The following is a 9,525-nucleotide window of genomic DNA, read 5'->3' as shown; positions in this document are numbered from 1 at the left end:
GACAACTGTATGTGGCCGGCTCACGCGTCGAAAAACCTTCCGATTTATTCGTGTACACACCAGAGGGAAAAACAAAAAATATCGTGTATCCACAAACACTCCAATAAATAAATAGAATTGAAACGACACTTTGAAATGTTTTCCCGATGAAAATGAATAATAATAATAAGTTTCAATAAAAATAATAAAATGTAAATTGAATTTTATCATAACGAGTTTGCTTGAATTTCCTTTCTTCTGAGATCGCAGCAATGCGCGACAGGTAAGCTAGTATATAAAAAAAAACTATATTATATACAAATGTACGAACAAATAAAAACCCAGCGAAGCGGGTCTTTGCAGCTAGTATAGATAATATAGATATAGATATAGATGAATTAAGATTTTTTTTTTATTAGTGTTGACTCGACACGAAAAGAAATGGCGTCTACTCGTGGTCGAAAGATTCATTGCCTTAATTTAAACAACTCTTTCGGCTCCTTCTAACGCTTCGATTGCGATCAGAATAGTGTATCCGTCAGCCCTTTTTACTTTCGTGTAGCGATCTCGCATGCTCGACTCAACGTGTGTAGCAACTCGCATGGTGAGATGGGAAAGCGCGTGAGTTATAACTGGAGACTACCGATTTGACGTCAGAGTGTGAGATGGTACCACGTGACACGTTCGACACGTTGGGAGTTGTAACACGAAAAACTCGAGACTAAGGGCCTTGATTGGTCAGCCGAATGACGTCAACCCACCGAATTTAACTTCACACTCGATCTTTATGCACATCCCAACCGAATCATACACAATAGATAATTTTAATACAGTAGAACCCCTCTAATCCGTCACCTTTGGGACTGGGGGTATGGTCGGAACGCAAAAAAGGTCGGATTATCAGATAAAAGTAAAATAAACAATCTTCCCTTTCTCCAGTCTTTGTAGCACTGCTAATTTTTCATTTAATGAAAGAGTAACGTGTTTACGTTTCACTCCTGACATGTTGAAAACACACACAAAACTGTACACGTACGCACAATGTAAAACATATACTGAACGAACACTGAAGAACGCTACGGACGGTGAGTCACTGACGAGTCGGGACAAGTTTCTCGACTCCGACCACAGTCGGATTAACCGGAGTGACAGACTAGCCGAGGGCGGACTAGAGGAGTTCTACTGTAGTGTGATTATTATTTTTTTAATTTAAATATACGCGCACGGATAATAAATAACAGAAAATTTATACTTTGTTACAGATATTATTCATAAAAAAGTTCAAGAAAAGGTTGATTTTTTGAATTTGTCATATGTATTTAATATAGTTCGACGAAACAATAAAATTAACTAAGTTTTGTATAAGTCTGAAAGAGGAAATGGTAAATAAGAATTTCCATACATCTCATCGTGAAAATTGTTTATCGATATAAGTGTGGGGAAAAAAGTAAAGTTGCATTTGTACCGTAATGTTTTCATATTAAGCTATTTTTAAAAAAAAACCCTTTTTTATTTTTTGTTATAATAATACATATGAATAACTATTTCTAGATGCCTTGTATGTGCTGTATACCTGGTTGCGTAGGAAAATATAAAGTGAAGTGACATATTTAAGTTTCCACGGGATTTGATTTGAAAAGCAAACCATTGGATTAGAGAATTTGTAGAAAAAAATAACTTATTAGCAAGGTTTTCATCTCTAAAACGTGAACCGCTATCTTGTAAGCGGCGCTCGACGTTCACGTTTTAGAGATGAAAACTTCGGCCGCAACCTCGCTATTATTTAAAATGTTTTCAAAATTATGCATTAAAAAGCAGGGCTTTGGAGCGGAGCTGGAGCTGGAGCATGGAGCAGGTGGAGCAATGGATTTTTACTCGGAGCAGGAGCGGAGCCGAAACACGGAAATTTGTAGTGCTCCACTGCTCCGATATATATATATTTATTTAATATTTGAGACGATGAGAATGAAAGTGGCATAAGTTGTAATATTTACAAATGTTAAGAATACAATAATTGAACTAAAAAGAAAGGTGATCGCAAGCACAGATGAATTTTATATCCATTCCACATATGTCCCATGTAAAAGGTGGGAACCTCTCTCTCCAGTCTCCGCTATCCCCTGACCAAGCTATTCTTTCTCCTTCATGACTCCCCAGTTCTCTGAATTCTTAACGATCGCAGATGTGGAGTTAATGGGAAGGGGTGCTAATGAGTAGCAGATTTTAAACTCTGTTTACAAGTGGCTTTAGTCATTAGCACTTTACTAGAAATTCACCACTAGGGAGCAGCACTAATATTCATTTCTTACATTTGATTTTGAGTGTGACAGTCGTTCATTTCTGTTCGCAATCAGTTTGTTATAATCGTATATCATATTTTATAATTTGTTTGCAGAGGTAAGATTATTATTATTATTTGGTTATTTTGTATGCACGAATTGTTTATATGCGTAATTTCTCAATTAATAACACTTAATTATTTGATTATTTAAGCCATGGCGTCAAACCAAAATTTAAAACCATCACCCATGATAGACAGTCGATTTACAGAAGAAGAGCTTAAAGAGATATTCGTATTTCAATACGATAATGGAAAGAAAAAATCAAGATGGAACACATGCAAGATGGAACACATTGTAAATGGCGAATCTATACAATGTAACTTCAAGGCAAGTGGAACTAGTGTGTCGAAAAAGTTCAATCTTTGGCGTCATGTGAAGCGTAATCATCCTGAAATTTATGAAGGGTTAGTTAAAAAGAAGGATCAACAAGACGAAGTTGCTGCAAGAAGAAAACATAATCATGACAATCTTTCCAATGCACTTTCATATCATAAGAAATGCAGAACTGATCAACCAAAAATTGATAAATATTTTACATCATCGAAGATTACAATCACTATGGATAGCAATACTTTCCGCGAGGGACTTGTTGAAATGGTTTGTATGAGTATGACATCACTCGCTATGTTCACATTAAATAACAAAGGATTTCAAAAGATTGCTGGTGAAATGGCTCAGAAGCTTGGTGTTTCGATAGGACATGATGCTGTTCGTCATTTAGTAATAAGCACAGCAGAGTCTGCGCGCATCAATCTAAGACAAACTTTAAAAGGACAATTATGTTATTTAAAGCTAGATGCTGCAACCCGTGGAAATAGAAATTTTCTTGCCATCAATGTACAATTTTGGAATGAAAAAAACAAAAAAAACTGAAATAAAAACATTGGATATTGTCGATACTGGAGGAAGACATAACTCTTTATATGTGAAAAATCAAATTAAAGAAACTTTGAACAAATTTGAAATTGATGAAAAACAAGTACTAAGTATTTGTGTAGATAATGCAGCAAACATGACATGTGCTGTAAATAAACTTGGCGATCATGAAAATATTTTCCAGGATAAAGATGAAAAAACTGAAGACATCGAAGAAATGAATGTAGACATTTCGCCACAGTGGATTAACAATCCTTCCCTAATATTGCCAGCATGGACTAATGATAATACGAAAATTCATCTAATGAGGTGTGGGATTCACACTCTTCAACTGGCCATTTGGGATGGATTAAAGCAGGGCTTCTTAAACTTTTTTTATTCACGGCCCCATTTATGATTGTGATTTTTTTCGCGACCCCCCCAAAAAAAAATTATATATAAAATAAAGATATACAAATTTGCAAAAACAATAATGGTGTACTACCACAGTTCACTCTTGTGTTACGAGGAAACAAAGACAACTGAATACACTGAAAAGCAACAACACTACACTAATTCACACTACAATCAGTGTTGCTGAATCATTGTCTCGCTGCACCAGAAGTGACACAAAGCGCAACTCACGAACCTATGGCACAAAGCGTGCCTTTTCAAACTCTCACAAATTATTTTCATTATTTTGCATTAAAATCTCGCGACCCCAAGATTTCTCTAAGCGACCCCAAATGGGGTCGCGACCCATAGTTTAAGAAGCCTGGATTAAAGAATGAACGAATAACAAAAATATTAGGGAAAATTCGACGGGTTGTGGTAAAATTACGAACCCCAACAATTCGTAATGTTCTGCTGAAAATGTATGGTAAAACTCAATTTCTAGATACAGTAACAAGATGGGGTTCTACATATGCCATGCTTGATCGTCTTCTTTTTTTCAAAGACTACTGCGATCAAGTAGCTGCTGCTGGGACAAAAGACCTAGAACTTAGCAAAGCAGAATGGGACGAAGTAAAACATATCAGAGCTGTTTTAGAAAAACCAAATATTTCGACAATTGCCCTTCAAGTTGCCAATCTTACTCCGGGGATGTTTATGAAAGAATGGTGTAAATTAGAAAAATGCATGGAAGAATTTGGAGGATATGTTGCGTTAGGAATTCTGTCTTCCATGAAAAAGCGGAAAGAAAAACTTATTCAAAACATACATTTTCTTGCTGGAGTGTATGTTGATTCTAGATATAGAATCTTATTAAGTGCGGAAGAAAAACTAAAAGCAAGAGAAGGTCTTTCAGACATCCAATGGCGAATTAAAAGGCAAACTCTACTTGATTTGGCTGAAAAGCCAGCAATTGTTGAGCTGTCACAGCCAACCTGTGATATGATAAATATATATTCGGAAGATGATGATTTTGAAAAGGAATTGGATAGAAGGGAAAACAGTCGTCGAATTTCCACTATCTATATATATATAAATGAATGCATGTCTGTCTGTGTGTCTGTGTGTCCTATGTCCTTCATGCATTACCACACCGTTTATCCGATTGCCATGAAACTTTGGGAGGTTGTTTAATATACTCCGGCGAAGGTTTGTGGCATAGTACGATTGCCATGAAACTTCGGGAAGTTTTTTAATACACTCCCGCGAAGTACATTTATCCTACGATAGATGGCGCGCGTTTACACGAGCATTCGCGCATAGTGTGTTTGATCGATTTCAAATTGTGAAGACCATTTCCCCCCTTCAAAAATATATATGTCTCTATATATGCATTTGTGAACTGTTATTTACGATATTTGTAATCATTTTTGTTTAATCACTTTATTTCGACTTTTTTTGCTAATTATGTTTTCGCTCGAACTTCGTTAAAATCTTAACTGTACCCCGAACAACGACCGAAGTTGTAGGAAGAAATTCGCCTATTTTACCGATCTAGGTATCGCCCTTTTTCAAATTTTAATATCGACTCGAAATAATTTAAAAAGACAAATTACAATAAAACGGTTTATTATCTAACTATCAGAAATTTCCCAACATGCCAAGGAAGAGAGGAAGGAGCAATTAAATAATTAAAATTATAAAGGATTTAAAAATATATATATAAATGGGGAATATCGCGCTTTTGACAATCGCTGCAAGTGTGTGGGCTAAATTTGGAGAATCCGTGCTTCTCGCATGGACAACTGTATGTGGCCAGCTCACGCGTCGGAAAACCTTCCGAATTATTCGTGTACGCACCAGACGAAAAAACAAAAAATATCGTGTATCCACGAGCACTCCAATAAATAAATAGAATTGAAACGACACTTTGAAATGTTTTCCCGATGAAAACGAATAATAATAATATATTTCAATAAAAATGATAAAATGAAAATTTAATTTTATTATAACGAGTTTGCTTGAATTTCATCTCTTCTGAGATCGCAGCAATGCGCGACGGGTAAGCTAGTACATAATAAAGAAGACAACGAAATAGACAAACACGTTGAGAAAGACTGCAATGCAATAGAGGATGTGGGAAGATTAAAGGTGAATGTATTCGAAGCCATTGACCATTATCCAGAACGCATCAGAAAAGCATGCAGAGTCGCTTCAAGCATGCCAACTTTTCAAGCAAGTGTTGAACGTCTATTTTCCGGATTAAGATTGCTTTTAAGTGATAACAGGCAGTCAATGAAGGACGATTTGCTGTCTGCCATTTTATTTATTAAAATCAATGAGGTTGTATGTTAATTTTTTTAATAATAAATTAGTTGTAAATAAACAAGTTTTTTTATGCGTACTTATATACCAAAGACAAAATTAGTGTAATTCCTATAAGAATATTTTAATCAGAGCGTGGAGCGGAGCATGGAGCGGAGCTGGAGCAAATACTTTGATACCGGAGCGGAGCTGGAGCGGAGCAACTCAAAAAAATGGTCGCTCCAAAGCCCTGTTAAAAAGTATGAATTATGTGTAGGAGAAAATATATATACTAAATTGTTAACTAATCTACATTTCCAGTTAGCATATTCTGTTGTAATCTATATATCTATATATATAAAACTGAATGTATGTCTGTGTGTCTGTCCTTCATGTATTACCACACCGTTTATCCGATTGCCACGAAACTTTGGGAAGTTGTTTAATATACTCCCGCGAAGGTTTCTGGCATAGTACATTTATCCTACGATAGATGGCGCGAGTGTATACGAGCATTTCATCGTGAGATCGATAGATTTCAAATTGTGAAGACTATTTCCAACTTTCAAAAAAATATCTGTATATATGCATTTGTCAGTGGCGTACCGTAGGGGTGGGCGGTCCGTCCCGGGCGGCTCTTTTTAGGGGGCGGCAAAATTTCACGAACTATGGTTGTTGAAATATTGAATGTAAATAGGGTTTGCTTGCAAAATCCGCGAGAGCGAAGCCGCGGGTAACAGTTAGTATGATATATAAATTAAATGCAAGTTTCTGTAAGGTTAAAAATAGTGTATTGTCTCATAAAGAACGTAAAAAATAAACTTAATTTTCAATTTACATTTGTTGCTTTTGATTATTATAGTAAATGTACGAAAAAAAATCTTTATGAAAATACAAAACAGATAAAAGTTACCTCTTTATGTATAATAAACATTAACAAAAAAAATTTTTTTAATACTATAATCTCTGTAAAATATACTGGAATGAAATATTCATATTCCTGTGTAGTTCTTAAGCCCACCAGTGGCCGAGTGGTCTTCGTACCTTAAACACTGGGAGTTCGGTCGTGGGTTCGCGCCGCGATCGGACAGGCTGGCTGCTTGGAGTTTTCCGGGTTTTCTCCTTGCCAATAACGACTAAATAGGAGGCCAGTTCCCCATAAAAGTCCTCCCGGAAGGTATTAGTTCCCTTCGCGTAACATCGCGCCCCAGAGAAGGCAACGGGAAACCACTCTGGGTACTAACTTTAACTAGTAACGCCTTGGCGTATTTACTAACTACTTACTAATCTACGCCGGGTGTGGCCGAGGTCGGGAAAAACCTGATATGGCACGATGAGATGAGTAGTTCTTAAACAGTTTACAAAAGTTATTAGATGTTGAAAATTTAATTTGAACATTTACAGTTTAAAAGATATGTACAAACGACTAACGCATTAAACGTTACAATTAAGATTTAAAAATAATTACAATTAAGATATAAAAATAACATTGTATCTGCTATCGGGAACAATAAAAAACAATTGAAATAAAAAACAATCGTCACAGAATTTCTTATAATGTTACATTTCCATTGACATAACTGTTTTTACATATAAATAAAACGGAACCCATTCAAAAAAACATTAATTTGCTACTTCCGACTGGTCGGCTTTCTGTTTTTGCTTAATTAAATTAACATTGTTTCAGTCGAATACGTAGTCGTATTGATAATTCAGTGTGCGAAATAAATTGCTAAATAATTGCTTCAGGTAAGTATAATTTGGAGTTTCATCAAAGCGGAGACCTCGACAGTAATTCAAGTACGTTGCAAATTCGGCCGGAAATCCATTACAAAGAACTTCTACTGGTATCGACATTTTTAGTTCACGTATTTTTTCATATATCTCTGTTTCGGTCTCTGTTTCCAAACCTTGCCACGGTAGACTTCCGCGATTAAGATACATTAACACATATCCTATCGACTCCATATCGTCCCTACGACTTTGTTCGATACCCAAATGGGTATTGATGCTAACATACCTGATAGTACCAGTCAAATTTCTATCCTCACGATAAGGCATATGTTTTCTTCTGAGAATATATTCTTTTGCTAAACCAAAGTCTATGAGATAAAGCAGGGGTGGCCAACCTTTTGCATACCATGCGCCAATTTTTTGACAGACGAGTTCAGATGCGCCATATAACTCGAACAATTTTTATACAATCTTACGTTCAATGTTAGGGGTTGATAAATAGAGATAAGAATAAATCTGCTTCGCTTAGGAGAGAAAAAGGAATAACTTTATTACGCAGTTGAATTAATTAATTTATGACAGTTCATTGAAGCACCAATTTACAATAGTCAACAATAATCTCTTGTATTCATGATGGTGCTATTGCTGCCAGAGTCTCGTTTGGTAAAGATTACCCTGCACCACAATTATTGGCACTGAGAACAAGATCAGCTTGGAATAACTTTAATCACAATAAATGTTTTCTGCCATTTACACGCCTGTAAACTGATCGGAAATAAAGATCGCAAGACTCAAAATACGTGCGTTCACTGTAATTTACTATGTGGAGAACACTCATTTTATCTGCAAAATAGACTGTAACGAATTGTGCAACAAATGAACTTGCCATGACAGACTATAAAAAATTTCATTTTTTATATAATATTCTTAATCGCAAAAAAGCCAAATCTGGCAATTTTGCTCAGAACTAACTGAAGCGCCACTTGTAATCGTCCAATGCGCCACATTTGGCGCATGCGCCACGTTTTGGCCACCCCTGAGATAAAGCATAATGCGATGTCTTCCAATTCCCATAAGAAAATTATCTGGTTTAATGTCTCGATGAATGAAATTCTTATTGTGAACATATTCAATTCGTTCAATCATCTGATCAGCCAGCATTAACACTGTTTTCATAGTGAAACGGTGTAAACAGAATGTAAAAAGATCTTCTAAACTTGGCCCAAGAATATCCATGACTAAAGCATTATAATTACCTTCTTGTCCATGCCATCGTATACGCGGTATACCAACACCACCTCGAATAATTTTATATAATTTACTTTCGTAGAGTAGTTGATAACGCTTTGCTTTTCTTGACAATTTTATAGCAACACCTTCTCTATTTGTGATGTCGACGCCATGATAAACGTCTCCAAACGAACCACTGCCTATCTTACGTATGAATTTATACTTTCCACCGACGATAATTTTCTCTCTAGATGAAATACTGGCGCTATCCATTTCGATATAAAGTATATCTTGCCGTCTACTGACTTTTTCTCACCTTACTGTAATCTCGGCAACTACACGGGTCATATTTTGGTCACTGTCTCTCGCAAGCCGGTCGCTGATTAGTTAATCATTTTGGATTAGCCAATCGTCGCAGAGCGGCACATCTACCTACGAAGCGTGTCACGTGACATCTGTGGGTGCCATACGGTGATACTAATCTCTGACGTGTTATTTGATGACTTATTCTTTCTGCGAAGAATTCGCTGAACTTCACGCGATAGATCATAATATACTATAGTATTTTTATTGTAATTAGAAACGACTTATTATTATTATTGACTATATGAAACAACAAAGGTAAATCGCTGGTTAACGACAATAATTCTATCTTGATATATATTATGATGATAAATATAAATTAAAT

The 9,525-nt window shown here is 35.9% G+C and overlaps 1 protein-coding gene across 1 annotated transcript; it reads right to left on the bottom strand.

Annotated features, from left to right (window-relative positions):
- Positions 1 to 7,210: 7,210 nt before the first annotated feature.
- Positions 7,211 to 9,119, bottom strand: LOC111616225 (casein kinase I-like). Its single transcript, XM_023357653.1, has 2 exons — positions 8,642 to 9,119; positions 7,211 to 7,975 (listed from the first exon to the last, which is right to left on the bottom strand). Exons 1-2 carry the CDS (start codon positions 9,108 to 9,110, stop codon positions 7,557 to 7,559), a joined length of 888 nt encoding a protein of 295 aa, XP_023213421.1. The 5' UTR covers positions 9,111 to 9,119; the 3' UTR covers positions 7,211 to 7,556.
- Positions 9,120 to 9,525: the final 406 nt, after the last annotated feature.

This window comes from Centruroides sculpturatus, unplaced genomic scaffold (genome assembly GCF_000671375.1).
Source record: "Centruroides sculpturatus isolate CEXI.00-Female unplaced genomic scaffold, Cexi_2.0 scaffold2534, whole genome shotgun sequence".
Classification (NCBI taxonomy): Eukaryota; Metazoa; Arthropoda; class Arachnida; order Scorpiones; family Buthidae; genus Centruroides; species Centruroides sculpturatus.
The sequence above is the reverse complement of the archived record's forward strand: the minus strand, read 5'-3'. Positions and strand labels throughout refer to the sequence as shown.

Bases quoted from the DNA above. Each gene is read 5' to 3' on its own strand.
- LOC111616225 (XM_023357653.1), bottom strand. From the start codon at position 9,110: ATGGATAGCGCCAGTATTTCATCTAGAGAGAAAATTATCGTCGGTGGA. The intron at 7,976-8,641 runs GTGGCCAAAACG...TTTATCTCATAG, and splicing joins CATTATGCTTTATCTCAGGG to ACTTTGGTTTAGCAAAAGAA.